Source organism: Accipiter gentilis, chromosome 21, assembly GCF_929443795.1.
Source record: "Accipiter gentilis chromosome 21, bAccGen1.1, whole genome shotgun sequence".
Taxonomy (NCBI): domain Eukaryota; kingdom Metazoa; phylum Chordata; class Aves; order Accipitriformes; family Accipitridae; genus Astur; species Astur gentilis.
The window spans coordinates 2523326-2539630 of record NC_064900.1 but is presented as its reverse complement, the minus strand read 5'-3'; the positions used below and the strand labels follow the sequence as shown (position 1 = coordinate 2539630).

The following is a 16305-nucleotide window of genomic DNA, read 5'->3' as shown; positions in this document are numbered from 1 at the left end:
CAGAGGAATCCCCTTCTCTTTTAGTTGGCTTGCCCAGTAATTTGGGAAGGTGGCTGTAGGAAGAGAGAGGGAGCAGAGCAGCCACAGGAACAGGGGAGGCAGGTGCTGGGTGTCGGGATGTTGCCATTTTAACTGCAGAATGACTGTTCTGAGGTTCTTATTTGCCTCCCTAAAAGATAAACAGTCACTTCAGGCAGCTGTCAGCTGACCTGCAGGTTTTGGATATGAAGAAAAGTGAATTTAAATTGCAACTGGCCACTGTTCTTCCTACTTTTCCTTGCCTTTGTAAAATGAGTCTTTCGTATGGGACCTGTGCTGTCTAATTGCCAAACAGCACTACTAATTCAGTTATGAGAATTTGGTTTAACTCTCTATTGTGCTTCTACAGAAGATTTTGGTAGTAGACTCTAGAGATTGTTCTATATGGTATATTGAAGTAAATGTTCTGGGTGGATTTGGAAGACCGACTGCTTTTTTCAGTATGAACAGTAATTGTGCTTGGGTTTTGCAATGTTTTAATTGTTAAAACCAAAAAGGATGAGGTAGTTATGTTAGTCTGATCAGAACCAGCTCTTAGCAGCTGCTCAGGAACTGCAGATTGCTTTGCGAGGACCTCCCCTCTGCCATTTGTCAGAGGAGACTTTTGAGAAATAAGCAGTGAAATTAAAATTGTCTTCTGGGCCTAAACAACACACAGCTTAAATGAAAAACTATCATTATGGAGACTAGAGGGATCTAACAGATACCTGACTTAGCCTTTGAGCTGGAGAGCAGTTAGCAGTTCCATTCCAGGCTGGTGATGACTGAGTCATGAGCAACTGTTGGGGTGGCTGTTGTGAAATGAATCAATGGTAGCCATGTTACACAATCCACACCAGCAAGACATGGAGCCTGGAAGAAGCTATTCCTTCAGGATGAATAGGAGTTTGGAATTGTTGGAGATCCTTTTCTTATAGAGCAGAGCCACCGATTTAAAACATTTAGCTTGTTAAAGAGGCTGAGGGGCAGAGGACTTGTAGTATAGTATTAAAAAGCTGGAAAACAGTCATAAGATTTTAAGAATCGCAGATGTCAGCTACCTACTGCTCCTGAAGAACAGGCAGCAGAGCATCCTTTAATGATGGTGGAAGGGATAGCAATGTAGTTGTCGTCTTCATTGTACACGGGGCAGATTTTCAAGCCTGAGTGTGCTTCTGTATTTGCAGTCTTGCAGAGGATGCCGGGTTAGGTTAAGCTTCTCGCGAAGACTGTGAGTGTCAACAGGTGCCTCACACAGTTCATATAACCAAACTACGGGCTTTTGCTGGATAGGGTCTGTTGATACACAAAGAGCATTGTATGCTGGGGCTGCCATACGGCATGTTTCAGCAGTGCTGTGTTGTAAATGTGTCAATACAGTAGAAATGGATAGAGAGTTGCCTTATGGTTCTCTAATGCTAATCAGTTTCCAAGGTAACGTAAAGTGTGATAAGGGCTGACAAAGCAAAACCATTAAATATTCTTATCGGCACCCGAAGCAGGACAACCCAACTATTGATTACAGGACAAACATGGATGGAGGTCTGTTTCTAAAACAGCTTCTCCTGTGCTGGTTTAGATTGTCCAAACAGTAGCTGGCAAGAGATGTCAGTCTGTTTAACTGCTGCAAGTTGGGGGTTTTGGCCATTATTCAGCACAATTCTTCTGTAATGCTCCGTGCGTTTCACTGAGAGCAAAGGCTGTGTAATACCTAGCTGTGAGGCATATAGAAAGGATCTGTGTGTTTGTGTGCTGGTGTTTGTGAAAATGTCTTTCCTCCTCTGAACACTCTGATGCAGCATCCTACGACAGCAAAAACAGAATTTTCACAATTAGTATTTGTAGTATTGCTATTTAGAGACTGGTGGCAGTAGAGCAGCCCCAGAACATTCTCTTGCTCACTCAGAATCATGGAGAACTCCATATTTTGAAGGAGGGTAGATGAGATGTGGAAGACAGAAGAGATTCTCCATTGTTTAAATATCCTGTTACTGGACTTCTAAACAGTCCACCGGTGTTACAGCATTTTTGGAGTGTAACTGTTTGACTCAGTGTTTTGTGGAGCGTATTAGGGAGTGATGTTCCACCCCTGTGTTTCTGCAATGGGGGATGTTAGTCCTTTTGTTTGTTTAAATGAGTTACTTTTTAACTTTTTATAGCTTTCAAATCAGTGTTGTTAAGGTGCTTCAGGCTATATGAGTTCAGAATTCTTCAGTTAAGAATTCTTTCTAACTGGAAACATGAGAGCAGAGGGGAAGAAGAGGAAGAACTTACTGCATATATGTATTCTTCAGGACTGACTCTTTTTTTCCCTCTGTACAGTTGAGCAGGCAAAATGGACTTCTCCAAGCTACCCAAAATCCGTGATGAGGACAGAGAGGCTTTTGTTGGTTATGTCCATGGAGTCTCGGGACCTGGTAGGTATTATTTTGTAAAGGAAATCATAGGTTCTGTTTTATCTAGTGTCTTTTTAATCTTGTTCATTTGGAAGTGAACTTGGAAGTGGAGAAGTACAGTAGAGCTCTGGGTGGGGCTTTTTCTCTTTCCTTTTTTTTAGGGGGGGGGGCTTTGTAAGAAGGATCAGTGACTTATAGTCTGATAAAATATCAAGAAATATACTAACAAGGTGTTACTACTAATTAATCTTGCTTAAAGATGCAATGAGCAGGAGCAGGCTAAAAAATAATAATAAAAACAAAAGGCAGTAAGCTTTCTGGATGAGATAAAGCCATTTGGTCACAAATCTGGAGGCCCAGTGTATTAAGCTTCTCTAAAAGGGTGTGAGATGCATAATCCATTCTCACTGAAATGCAATTTGACCCTGTGCTCTCCAGAATACTCAGTCCCCTGCCAGTGTCAAGCCGTTCTGTGTTACTGCATCATGGGTTGGAGGAGCTCGGCAAGGAGCTGCAAGGGTCAGGGAAGGTGGCAGAGCATAGTGGTATTGCAGCTGGGAAGAAGAGGACTCTCCCTCCTTCTTTATCAGCCTAAAAAGTTTCTTTAGGCTCTGATGGTAACAGCTTTTGAATACGTGCAGACTCTATTCCCTTTTCTGCGTTCTCCTGCATTCTCTTCAAGAGGTGAAGGAAAGGATGGGAATGTGAGAACAGAAAAATAGCATGTAATTTTATTAATGCAGCTTATTTGATGAATAAGAAACTCCCTTGGCTCGTGTCTACCTGAATAAATACCTGTTCTTTAACTGCCAATTCTTTAACTGCAGAAGTGATGCTTAAAAACAATTTTAAACTGATACAGCTTTCTTTCCTAAGAAGTGGAAAATGTATTTGTCTGTAAATACGTGAACCCTGTGTGCAAGATTAATATTATAATATAAAAGACATAATAAATTTTGTCCTCAAGCAGCTAGACCTCATGTATGACCTGCTGAAATCTAACTCAAAACAGTAGGAGGTTTCAGGCCCAAAGCGTGCTGTAAATTAACTTTCAAGAGATGAAGACTGTTTTAAGTACCCTAAGATGTACATCACTTTTCTGCAAAATAAAACATCAAAATAATGTTTCCTTAAAAGCTTTGTAGGCATCAGCCGTTCTAGACACAAGGGTGTGTATTGCCTTTAGCAGGCACCTTGTACATGGAAATACTTTGTTATGTGAGCATCCAGATGCTACCAAGGTAAACAAAATTTTGAGTGACTGGAAAATGCTGGTGCCCAGCCACAGGGAGCTTTTCCCATTTTCTTGTATATTTTAATTTAGTCAGATGGGAATGTGGCCCGGCTAACTGAAAGGGAGAAGTGCCTATGTAACTTGTCTGTCAAAGTTCACTGTGTCTCCAAAACCCTAAACATTTGCCATTTGTCAAGACAGATAAGAGAAATTATGGCGTGAATTGTCTGTGAACTACTACATTCTGATAGTGTCCTCTTATTGAGCATAAAGGAATGGTGTGAAAAGTATAGGGAAACTTCTTCTTTTGGCTTTTAAACTAGAAATATGGGGATTTGTTGTAGCCAAGTTATGCCTTTTGTGAAATCAAGAATGCATTTCTGATTTGGATGAATACCAGGCTTATGCCGCGCAGTTCTTACTAACTTCTGTGAATTTCCTGAGTTATAGGAAAAATACTCACCTGTGTGCCTGTCTTTTACAGTGGTCACAGCGTGCAACATGGCGGGTGCTGCTATGTACGAGCTGGTGCGAGTAGGCCACAGTGAACTGGTGGGGGAGATTATCCGACTGGAGGGTGATTTGGCAACTGTCCAGGTGTACGAAGAAACATGTATCCTTTGCACTGATCCCTCTGAGCCTGCCAGACTGCGCAGTCCAAAACTCAGTGGTGACTAGGGTGAAGACGATGAACAAAGCTGACTGGGACCAGTGCTTGGTACTTCTGGTGCCAGCAGGACATCTGTTTTGTACTTCTTTTGTAAATTCTGATGGTTTTGAGGTAAATCGTACCTTGCTTGGTTGTGTACTGAGGAAACCTTTTTTTATTTTACATGGAAGTCAAATAATGTGTACCTTATAATTTAAGTTCATTTTAATTTGAACATTAAAGCTCTTTTTTTCCAGGAAGTTGCTTGACAAATGTCAATGATAAATGGCAAAACTACCAAGCAGTATTTGTTGCTTTTTTTTCTTTGCTTTTGAAAATTATGCTTGTATAACACTTAAATAGGAAATGTAAAGTGGGCAGCATGCTGCCTTCTGGGCAGAGTGTTTTTACTTCTGCAGTGTGCTTACAGAATCTTGGTCCAGCTAGGATGCACCATGTATTCTAAAATCTAGTTAACATAAAATGTATTTTCTATTACACATATATGAGAGAATGTCAGAAAAGAAGTTATAAAACTTGAAGCCAGACCTTCTTTTTTTTCTCATATTCTTTTAAACTTGAGAGTTGGCTCTCCATATCTGTAGAGGCTAGGAAGAAGCCTGTGCTGGCTCCCAAAGCTTTGTCCTGAGGAGCTAGATGGTAAACTGGTGACTAGCTCCTGTCTGTACCTAATAATTTATGATTTCAGGTGGCATTGTCCTTGTGATATCTAGTGGCCTTCCATCAGTAAGTGGAACAAGTTTGAGTGTAGTTTACTCTTCGGTTGCTGATGAGAGGGCTCTGTCATAGGGCTCTCTGAAGTCAACTTTTATTTACTCTCTTGAGTCACGCATAGGGTTTTGGAGGTTTCTTTTGTATTCTAGCAGTATTGTAGTATTCTTTTGCCAAACTGCTAGCTCTTTGCTGAGAAGTGCACTGTATATCTTTGGAGCTTAGATCGTGCAAAGATTGGGCAACCTGATACCAGAGAGGAGGGAAATAATGCTAGTCTTGGACAAACTCCCTTTAAAATTAGGCTTCTGTCAAAAAGGCTGTGCAAGGCTCAAGGTCAAAACAGTTGTGCTCTCTAACAAATTCTGAAGTGAAAAATTATATGTTTCATAACATTGTCATAACCTGTTTTCCAGGTTTGAAGATTTAAGAAATGCCTGACATTTTGTCATCCTGCTGCCTGGCACTCCAGTAAACTCATCCATATAGTTGACTCAAATTAACGATCATAAAGCAGAATATTTACCCCTACTTCGCCTCTCTGGAGGATGAGCAACTTTGTGGCTGTAGTAATTTCAGCTGGAGTTTAGTATAAAGCCTACATGCTTCTCAAGTGATGATGTGTAATATAGTAATAAAAATAATACCTTAAAGTCAGAAAGGTGGTTTAAGAGTATGATGTTGTGAATGTGACGCCTTCTGCCCTGTCTCTTTCCCTTTCTCTGGATGAACTTTTCCTTAGCAAATCTTTAGCGGGTGTCTCTGTAGGAGATCCTGTACTCCGTACTGGCAAACCCCTGTCAGTGGAACTAGGGCCTGGCATTATGGGATCTATTTTTGATGGTATCCAGAGGCCTCTCTCGGACATCAGCGCTCTGACCAAAAGTATCTACATCCCTAGAGGTGTCAATGTGTCAGCTTTGAGCCGAGATGTCAAGTGGGACTTCACACCTTCCAAAAATCTGCGGGTAGGTCCCGAAAAGCCTGTTTTCCCTTCTTGCTCCTCTACCCCCAGAGATTAGGGCTGGAGCAGAATGCCGAGGCTGTGACTGCTGGGAGCTATGGTTAATGCAGTATTTAAGTTTGCTAACAGGGGTGCTAGGAGGCGGTAGCGATGTATGAGACTGGATGGGGATCACCAAAACTTACTCTCTGTGACTTACGGTGTGTTGCTGCTGCATATGAGAAACTTGCAAAGTTTTAATGTGTTTGCAAAACTGTAAAGAAGCTGGTGGAATTGCAGTAAGCATTAGCAGGAGCAGGTGTCACCTGAGCAAAAAGAATGACTGCAGCATGCATTTCGTGAATGGTGAAGATAGCCTTAGAGCTGGAAAATGTCACAGCTTTAGCCCTTGGCGGCATCTTTTTTCCAACCCTGCAGGTTAGCATATGCTATCCTTTTTCTGCTTAACACATTAAGCTGACAGGTATAAAAGAAACAAGGAAAGTTCCTTGCATCAGTCAGTAATTGCTACTGTCTGAGCCTTGAAAGGCGCCTGAACCCAGATAGTGTTGCTAGCAATGTGCTGTTAGTATAATGAGTTATGTAAATGGGGTACTGTGCTGTAACAATGCATTTATAAAGGGGGTAATCACAGTGCTAGACTTAATAGCTATAGTTATTTTATGCAGTTTTCAAGGTTCTTTTTTAAAACTGGAGTTCTCACTTATGACTAATAGACCTGTTCTGATTTTAGGTTGGCAGCCACATCACTGGTGGAGATATTTATGGTGTGGTGAATGAAAACTCCCTTATCAAACACAAAATCATGCTGCCCCCACGGAACAGGGGTACAGTTACATACATTGCTCCACCAGGAAACTATGACACTTCAGTAAGTCTCCCAAACAGCAGTTGCTGGTGTACTCATTCTATGTCTCTTTCATAAGGTTGATGTACTCTTTCTATTCTACATGATGCCAGCTAGAAAGTGTTTCATGCGACAAGATGTCTGAGTTAACGATCACTTCTGCTACCCTGCTTGCAGGGGTTATATGATTATCTTGTGCAGTTACTTTATATGTATATGGCTTCCCAATGACACTTCAGTATGCCATATTTGCTGACCTCTGTGGGGATCTACAATATCTTACGAATATGTAAAATTCAGTTGCTCTTCAAAAGCTTTTAGTTGAAGCTTCATCTTGCACTTCTTTTCCCCAGTAGCATTGTAAATAAGGGAAAGAGCCATCCCTCAGGAGGGGATGATAGTGTGTTGAGATTCTAAGAAGTCTGTGGTGGTATCAAAGACCTAGCTGTGCAGCGTAGTTGAGATGAGAATTTGCGTGCTGGTCCAGCGCGCAGCTATTTGCTTACTTCAGATGTCTGATGCTGTCTGTTAGGATGTTGTCTTAGAGCTGGAGTTTGAAGGTGTGAAGGAGAAGTTCACTATGGTCCAGGTCTGGCCTGTACGTCAAGTCCGTCCTGTTACTGAGAAGTTACCAGCCAATCATCCTCTATTAACTGGCCAACGGGTCCTGGATGCCCTCTTCCCGTAAGTACTACCTTTTATTTTCTAGTATGTAAGAAATCTCTCTTGGGGGGGGAGGGGGAGGGGGCGGGTGCGGGGAGCAGAGGGAGGAGGCCTTAAATTTTATTTTTTTTTTTTAAGGGCAAACAGACCCCTAGCTTTCACTATGTATCACAGCATATTCTCAAAAAATACTTAGCTGAATTCCTCATATTTCTGTATTTGGCAGGAGAACCTACTAGTGGAAAAAGGAAGAGAAGTTTAACAAGATAGTTCTAGTGCATTAATCTTGAAGAGAATGGGCAAACATAAACTGAACATAATCATGCATATCTACAGAAAGGCTAGAACTTTCAAGCTTGATATCTCTATTTGAACACATAAGTAGGATCTCTTTCCATGGTCTTGAAGATGTATAGTTTCCAATGATTTTGGGGTCACCACTTATGAAAACTGTTGCACTTAACTGTAACACCAAACGCTTATTTAAGCAGCTAACTTCCAAGACACTAAATTCAGTAATTTTGGTCCTAAAATATCATGCTGCTTATTCTTATAATGCACAGCTAAGTACAGTTGTTCTTTTCTTAGCATTTGCATTCCATTGGTACTTCCAGCTGTGAAAACTGCTATGTTTCGAGCCTGGAAGTCTAGCTGTTGTACCAGCATAACTCATGTATTTCAAGGGCAGTAGAAGAAAAGGATAGTTTATTCCCTCACTCTTTTGGTTTAGTGAAATACCTCTGTGTTTCTCACCCAGAACACTGAATATGACTCCTGTTGCTCTGATTTTAATTAGGGTGTTTTATTGGAAAACATATTCTGAGATGGGAGAGAGCTGGTTTTGAGATCCTTGTAAATCAGAGTCCTTTTTCTTTACTCAGGTGTGTGCAAGGGGGTACAACAGCGATTCCCGGGGCATTTGGTTGTGGGAAGACTGTGATCTCACAGTCTCTCTCAAAATACTCCAACAGTGATGTCATCATTTATGTAGGCTGTGGAGAACGAGGAAATGAAATGTCTGAAGTACTGAGAGATTTCCCTGAGGTTAGTATGGAGAATTCATGGAGACTAAACCTTCTTGGGAAGACTTGCTATTGTGCCGGTATTATAACTGAATAAAATATCATATTGGTAGAGTGACTTGAAATTATCTTCTTGCCTCCCTGCTGTAAGTTCTGGCTGTAGTAGCAGAAATCTCTTCTGGCTTGTTCAGGAATGATTTCAGTGGCCCCTCAATAAACATCTGTACTAGTTTTTGGGTGTACCTTCTAACTTGTTTAAAATAAAGCCAAAATTAATGGCAGGGTGTAATTTAGCACAGTTATAAGCCGCTTACCTTTCACTGGTAATGCCTCTCAACTTTTCGAACTTAACCATGCATAGCAAATGTAGCATCTGTATTTACAGGGTGCAGGGTGGTGACACAACGGTTACCAGATATTAGTTTGACACATTAGGCTTTGGAATACCTTCTGAAGGAAGTAGAAAATGCCTGTTTTAAAAAAAAAAAAAAAACAAACAACCAAACAACAAACAAAAAAAACCCCTCCACAACAAAACAAAACCAAAAACAACCCCCAAAAAACCAAAACAACAGGTTTACTAATCCTTCTACCTGTTGTTATATGTTAGTGAATTAGTTGTGGCATAGTCTTCTGTAAAATATGGGAAAGAAGCCAGATCATCTGAACTGTTAGGTTGGAACTCCACAGTCAGAAATACGGAGTGAAGGGCTTGGATGTGTTGATTGATTACAAGATGACAAAGTCAAGCTGAGGTGGCCATGCAAAAGGTAAATCCCAGGGTATTCATAAGTGGACTTCTGCACAAATGTCAGGATATGCATTCTGTTGTTCGGGTGCTTATGAGGCTTCACCGGGGTTATGTGTGTGGTTTTATGTCCAGTTGTCAAAGATGAACTTGGACCGGTGTAAATGGGGAAAAAAACCTCTCTGATTCCTAATGGACTTACAACAGGAGGCTACAATTTTTTGGCTCTTCCAGCCTAGTAAGCTGAGAGAGGATAAAGTACTTCTTGATGTGGTGGATTTCTCATTACTTGTTTGAATGGGATCAATAGGGATTTGCCAGTTGCAGAAGATGAGATGAGGCTAAGGCATGTATGTTAAAGAGTTAAGCTGTGTGCAAGCTGGAAGGCAAACCAGCATAGTATCCTGAAATCTTGAATCTAGTCTCTGTTCTTGGTAGAGTAGCTGTGAGGAGAGTATCCTGATACAAGGCGAGTAATACAGTAAAAAAATCCAAACAACAAAAAATAAATTGAAAAACCTTGCTACTGTTACCTTTTTTCTTTTCTTTTCTTGCATTTTAGTTAACAATGGAAGTTGATGGCAAGGTAGAAAGCATCATGAAGAGAACAGCTCTGGTAGCAAATACCTCCAACATGCCTGTGGCTGCCAGAGAAGCCTCTATCTATACTGGTAAGATTTACAGGAGGCTGGAAGAGGCTGTGTAGAGCAAGCCATCATGCTCTAGTATTTTCAGTTCCTGAGGTGGTCAGTACTGAAAAACCTGCTTAGTTTGAGAAGTCAACCCTTTCAGGCCTTGCCTGCATGAAGTCCTAGTATCTTAATTGAATTTGGCTTGCTTGTATATAATTACAATTTCCGAATATTGAGTAAATTTTGCTTATAAGGTGAACTTACTGCACCAGCTCTCGTGTAGTTTTTCTCCATGTGCTAATTATGTCAGCTTTTGTTTGCAAATAGCTTTTTGCTGACAAGTACAGCCACCTGATGGGCAGGAAAAATACTCTCGGAGTTGGCAGGCTAGTCTTTCTTTTGCAGCCTCCTAGAGGGTTTTTAAAATTCTTTTTTAGGAAAAGTTGTCAGATAATTAAGATAAAACATGACCTTTTCTCACTGTTGTATTCTGGTAGTTTGAAAGGGAAGGAGGCGTTTTACAGTAAGAAGAGGCTTTGTTCATGGCTTCAGTGAGCCAAAGAGTAGCATCAGTGACATTGCCATGTCTCTTCAAAGAAATACATGAGAATGTAAGATGAGCCAGAGTGGTTCATAAGCAGAAATGGGGAGGGCGAGAAGAAATAAACAACAAAAAAAGACAGCAAGGACATGATCTAGTGGGAAGAAAGAATAACTTTCAGTGTCTATTTCCATCAAAATGTAAACTTTAATTTGGCTTATTTGCATCTTAGTGGCAACATACAAGCATAGAATTTCTTTCTGAACTGTATCCTGCAACGCACTGTTGTCTTTGTTCTAGGAATCACCCTGTCTGAGTATTTCCGGGACATGGGCTACCATGTCAGTATGATGGCAGACTCTACTTCCCGATGGGCCGAGGCCCTCAGAGAAATTTCAGGGCGACTGGCTGAAATGCCAGCTGGTGAGTAGTCTTTTCTCAGTCTAGTCTTGTAAATGCATCCTTTAAACTCTGAGCCTTTGACTCAATTTCTGTGTGTTGGTGTTTGCAGACAGTGGTTATCCAGCCTACCTTGGTGCCCGTCTAGCCTCTTTCTATGAGCGAGCTGGCAGAGTCAAGTGTCTGGGAAATCCTGAAAGGGAAGGCAGTGTCAGCATTGTTGGAGCGTGAGTGTTGCATTTCTTTGCTTTGCATTGGCTGCAGTTTTTCCTCTGTGTTTTTGTATGTCAAAGTACCTGTTTTTCAGACAAAACGGTCTTCTTGCTCTGTGCAGCTGCAGAACTAAAAATATGTGAATGAGTAGGTAGATATTTAGTCTCTGTTCATCCAGAACCGCTGCTAAATTGTGCGTGGGGGCAGAAAGAATGAATGTGGACAGGTAGTTCTGTGAGGTATGGAATCACAGTCACTTGCAGCAATTGGAGCAAATGGCTCAGGGAGGAATGTCGTTAGAGCTGTCACTGAAAAGTATGTCAAACCATGCTCAGAGCAGGAAAGAAGGGGCAGTTAGAGCGGCAGTGTGTGCACTTGGGGGCATAACGAATTGTGGTTCTCTTGCTTAAATAGAGTAGAATTACATCTCAAGCTGTGATGGGCTGTGAAAAGCATGTTGTCCACAGACATTCTTCTAGGCTATGACTTGTGTATCATACTGTGGGCAAAGTGAATTTCCTTCCGACACATTTTCAGGCGAGCCTCTAGCATCTGCAGGAACACATGGAGTCCATTGTTTGCTTTGCTTAGTTCTGCTGTCCACAACATACGTACACAAATGCATTGTGCTTTTGAGGTTGGAAGATTTTTTTTTTTAAATCTCTGGGAAGGCACATATTAAGGTGTCAAGACCAAATGAAGTGGTTATTGTATAGGTGGATATCTGAAATAATTTCAAATTGGGATATTGTTTTCTGTAAAGTAACCATTGCACTGTGTTTCATGGTGTCCTATCAGCACGCTTGCTGAATGTGTTCCAGTTGAAATAGGTTTGATAATCCAAGCTGGAGTTACCACCTGGAACTAAAGTGACTGAAATCATACCCTCATACTGTCAATCAATTACTGATATAACTATATTTCATGGTATGCTTGATGTTACACTTGTGTGGGTATGCATCAGACACTTTCTGCAGTGGAAGCTTGCAATCTGTTACTTGAAATCGTGTTGCCTTTTCTGGTTTCTGTGATCACTGAGCTGTGCAGTCTTACATTCAGTACTTCAGTTTAAACCATGAAAGCAATTCTGATAACTTCTCCTTATTGCTTCCTGCTCAGTGTCTCTCCCCCAGGTGGTGATTTCTCTGATCCTGTCACATCTGCTACACTGGGCATTGTTCAGGTACGTCCTACGATATTGTAGCTCTTCTGTCCACTTCGTTAGACTCAAAATGATTGTGCCTCAGTGCATTTGTGCCAGTGGCTGGGGTCTGAGAGCTTTGATTTGACACAGACAGGTTTGTAGGGTGCTTTGGAAAATGTTCTAACAGTGTAAAAGGTGACCTTATGAGATGGTCTCTGAACTGATGTGTTTGAGATCCCTTTGGAAAAGGGAGTGAAGGTAGCAATTCCTTACAATACTGTCTGCTCAGTAATATCTGTGTGCTTCCTGATTGCTGCCCATTGAGCTGCACTCAACTGTGGCTGCTCTCAGCTGAGATGGAAAGTGAACCAATCTTAATAGGTCCGTTGAAACCACAAAAAAAAAATCCTTAGAGCAGCTGACTGTGAGAAGAATGTCTTGCAACTGATTACAGTCCTGTTTTGGGAAAAGTGGAGACTTATTAGATGTAACTCAGAGTCCAGTGTTGACATTGTCTTTGTTATGGCTGACTTCTCCCCCATGAGGAGTCTCAAGCTGAATAAGTCTGAACTCATCTTAAAAGATGAATAATTTTTTGAGAAGTGTATTTGAAAGTCACTGCTGTAGTTAAATTAACATAAGGAAGGCTTTCTTTTTTTCTCTCATTTGTGATACCCTTTGCCATGTTGCATTTGCTCAAACTTGCTTTCTGTATTTTTTTTTTTTTTTTAATTGCCTTCAATTATTTTGGTTTGTTTTTGATTTGGAACACTGGTTGATCTTTCTGCCTTCTGACAGGTTTTCTGGGGCCTGGATAAGAAGCTGGCGCAACGCAAGCACTTTCCCTCTGTCAACTGGCTAATCAGTTACAGCAAATACACGCATGCCCTGGACGAGTACTACGACAAGCATTTTACAGAGTTTGTCCCTCTCAGGACAAAGGCTAAAGAGATCCTACAGGAGGAAGAGGACCTTGCAGAGATTGTGCAGCTTGTGGGGAAGGTGAGTAACCAGCTGTGAGGAAATGTGGTGTCAATGAACCATCCTCCATTTTCTTACTGCTCGTGCAGGCTTTTGACCGTGTTTTTGGCTAGACTTGATGGATACTGCATCGTGCAAAAAAGGCAAATGGTTACTGGGAGGTGTCAGACTCTCCTGCCTCTATGCTTTATTCCAACTTTCTTACGTGTTGTTGGACTTCTAATGACAAATACTTTTCTAGATTTGATAAACCTTGGCTTGATGCTACTTTTCGCATGTAAATTAGATTGCAGGGCATCTAATGCTGGAGTTAAAAAACTTCATTTGCTTCAGTGTTCTAGTCCTGCTGAAATGCCCTTTGCTGCCACTTACAATAGTACTCCACTGGAAGTAATCTTTGTAAGAGAAACGATGCAAACTGATCTTTACTGTTGAAGCCCTCTGAAGGGTTACAGGTTATTAGAAACCATGTTGCCAGCCACGGAACAGAGGTGTTGGCATTTACAAGCTGGCCTGTAGAAACAGAAGTGATGTCTGCTTTTTCAAAACACTGGAGATTACCTGATTTCTTTGTGGAAACCTGTGACATGACATATGGCTGCATTTTACAGGCATTCCTTAATTTCCTTCATTTACCTCACTGCTTTGGAGAGAAAGCTGAACTTAAACAGGAAAATTTCCCTTGAGACCTCTCAAAAGGGACCCAGTGAAAACTCTGTGTTTCAGCTTAGCCCTGTAAATATGATAACTGACAGCTGCTTAGTACATACTTGACAGTAATTTCATTTCATGATGTTTGGATGAGCTATGCTGATTTACAAGGTGGTAGTAGCATGTGGTAACATATATTAACTACAGTTATTTGGAGGAAGTTTGCTTCTGGTGCTGTCCCTATTCACTGATGTTCTAGTCCAGCCAAGATGAGGCCTTTCACCACCAGATCTTGCCTAGCAGAGCTCTGTTCTCTAGATGTGTCTTTGAAGAAAAGGAGATGTGATATTAGGGCCTTCTGCAGTTTTCTATTCACAAAATCATGTTCTAAAAGACTAGTCTACAGAGCAGGGTAGAATTATTTCCTTGTTGTGGAAGGGATATTGATAAGCCAGTGCTTGTAACTAGGCATTATTCCCATGATAGAAGTACTGGAACTGGTGATCTTATTCTCAAAGATGTTATCTTTAACAGTTTCTTTCAGTCTGGGCTTGGCCAACAACTGCAATAAACCTTTAGAAAGGCGGAATTGTGGAGAAACAATCAGATATTTTTTTTCCTTTTTAGCTCTGAATTCTGTTAGTCTCCTCATGAAAGGTCCAAACTTCCTGTCTGAAAAGCAAGCTGGGGTACTTAAAACTCCATCTGCCCCCTTTAGCAAAAGGACAGTGAAGGTGGAGAAGTGACCTGTGGTGCCAACAGCAGCAGTGTGCAGCAGGGTTGTGCCTGTCCTGCAGAGTATGACAGGCATTGTCATCAACTCCTTTGCTTTTCTTGAATGTCAGACAGGGAAAGCCCATTGGTAACTGTGGAGGCTAGTATCAAATCCTTAAGATTACTTACTGATCTAGTTTTTCATCCATGGACATAAGGATTGAGGAAGGTAAAAACGACTTTACCCCTTTTATGTAGGAAGGTGATGTTTCAACATACCTCATAGCAGAGCTGTGTGTGTTTTCTGTGCCTGGTGGCTTTTCTATTACCTTAAAGGAAACTTCCTTATCTTGGTTTATCATCAACCAATGAGCAGGGGCTGGTGGGGAATGTGAAGCTCAAGGGTGGCCTTGGCTGCAGTGACCATGAAATGGTGGAGTTCAAAATCCTTAGAGCAGCGAGGAGGGCGCACAGCAAGCTTGCTACCCTGGACTTCAGGAGAGCAGACTTTGGCCTCTTCAGGGATCTGCTTGGTGGAGTACCAGGGGATACAGCCCTGGAGGGAAGAGGGCCCCAAGAAAGCTGGTTAATATTCAAGGATCACCTCCTCCAAGCTCAGAAATGATGCATCCCAACAAAGAGGAAGTCAGGCAAAAATGCAAGGAGGCCTGTGTGGATGAAGAAGGAGCTCCTGGACAAACTCAAACACAAAAAGGAAGCCTGCAGAGGGTGGAAGCAAGGACAGGTAGCATGGGAGGAATACTGAGAAATTGTCTGAGCAGCCAGGGGTAAGGTTAGGAAAGCCAAAGCCCTGACAGAATTAAATCTGGCCAGGGAGGTCAAGGGCAACGAGACAAGCTTCTATAGGTATGTTGGTAATAAAAAGAAGACTAGGGAAAATTTGGGCCCTCTCTGGAAGGAAAGGGGAGGCCTGGTTACCTGGGACATGGAGAAGGCTGAGGTACTTAATGGCTTTTTTGCCTCAGTCTTCACCGGCAAGTGCTCCAGCCGCACTGCCGAAGTCACAGAAGGCAAAGGCAGGGACTGGGAGAATGAGGAACTGCCCACCATAGGAGAAGATCAGGTTTGAGACCATCTAAGGAACCTGAAGCTGCACAAGTCCATGGGACCTGAGGAGGTGCTTCCTCGGGTCCTGAGGGAACTAGTGGAGGAAGTGGCTAAACCACTAACCATCGTATTTGAGAAGTCATGGCAGTCTGGGGAAGTTCCCAGTGACTGTAAAAGGGGAAACATAACCCCCATTTTTAAAAAGGAAAAAAAGGAACACGCAGGGAACTACAGGCCAGTCAGTCTCACCTCTGTGCCTGGCAAGATCATGGAGCAGATCCTCCTGGAAGCTATGCTAGGGCACATGGAAAATAAGGAGGTGACTGGGGACAGCCACTAAGGGCAAATCATGCCTGACGTATTTGGTGGCCTTCTACAATGGGGTTACAGTTTTGGTGGATAAGGGAAGAGCAACTGATGTCATCTACCTCAACTTGTGCAAAGCGTTTGACACTGTCCTGCACGCATCCTTGTCTCTAAATTGGAGAGACATAGATTTGATGGATGGACCACTCAGTGGATAAGGAATTGGCCGCACTCAGAGTTGTGGTCCATGGCTCTATGTCCAAGTGGAGAGCAGTGACAAGTGGTGTTCCTCGGGGGTCGGTATTGGGACCGACGCTGTTTAACATCTTTGTTGGCAACATGGACAGTGGGATCGAGCGCACCCTCAAAGTTTGCTGGCAACA

General features: G+C 42.0%; 1 protein-coding gene across 2 annotated transcripts in view; it reads left to right on the top strand.

Moving 5' to 3' along the window:
- Positions 1–16305, top strand: part of ATP6V1A (ATPase H+ transporting V1 subunit A) — a 33579-nt gene that overhangs the window by 10902 nt on the left and 6372 nt on the right. For both annotated transcript variants that reach the window (XM_049824478.1, XM_049824479.1), the window contains exons 2-12: positions 2341–2435; positions 4133–4261; positions 5783–5997; positions 6727–6864; positions 7373–7524; positions 8385–8547; positions 9836–9944; positions 10747–10869; positions 10958–11072; positions 12178–12241; positions 13001–13204. In XM_049824478.1, the coding sequence (XP_049680435.1) occupies positions 2354–2435; positions 4133–4261; positions 5783–5997; positions 6727–6864; positions 7373–7524; positions 8385–8547; positions 9836–9944; positions 10747–10869; positions 10958–11072; positions 12178–12241; positions 13001–13204 (1494 nt within the window). In that variant the 5' untranslated portion in view covers positions 2341–2353. The remainder of the gene's footprint in view (positions 1–2340; positions 2436–4132; positions 4262–5782; positions 5998–6726; positions 6865–7372; positions 7525–8384; positions 8548–9835; positions 9945–10746; positions 10870–10957; positions 11073–12177; positions 12242–13000; positions 13205–16305) is intronic.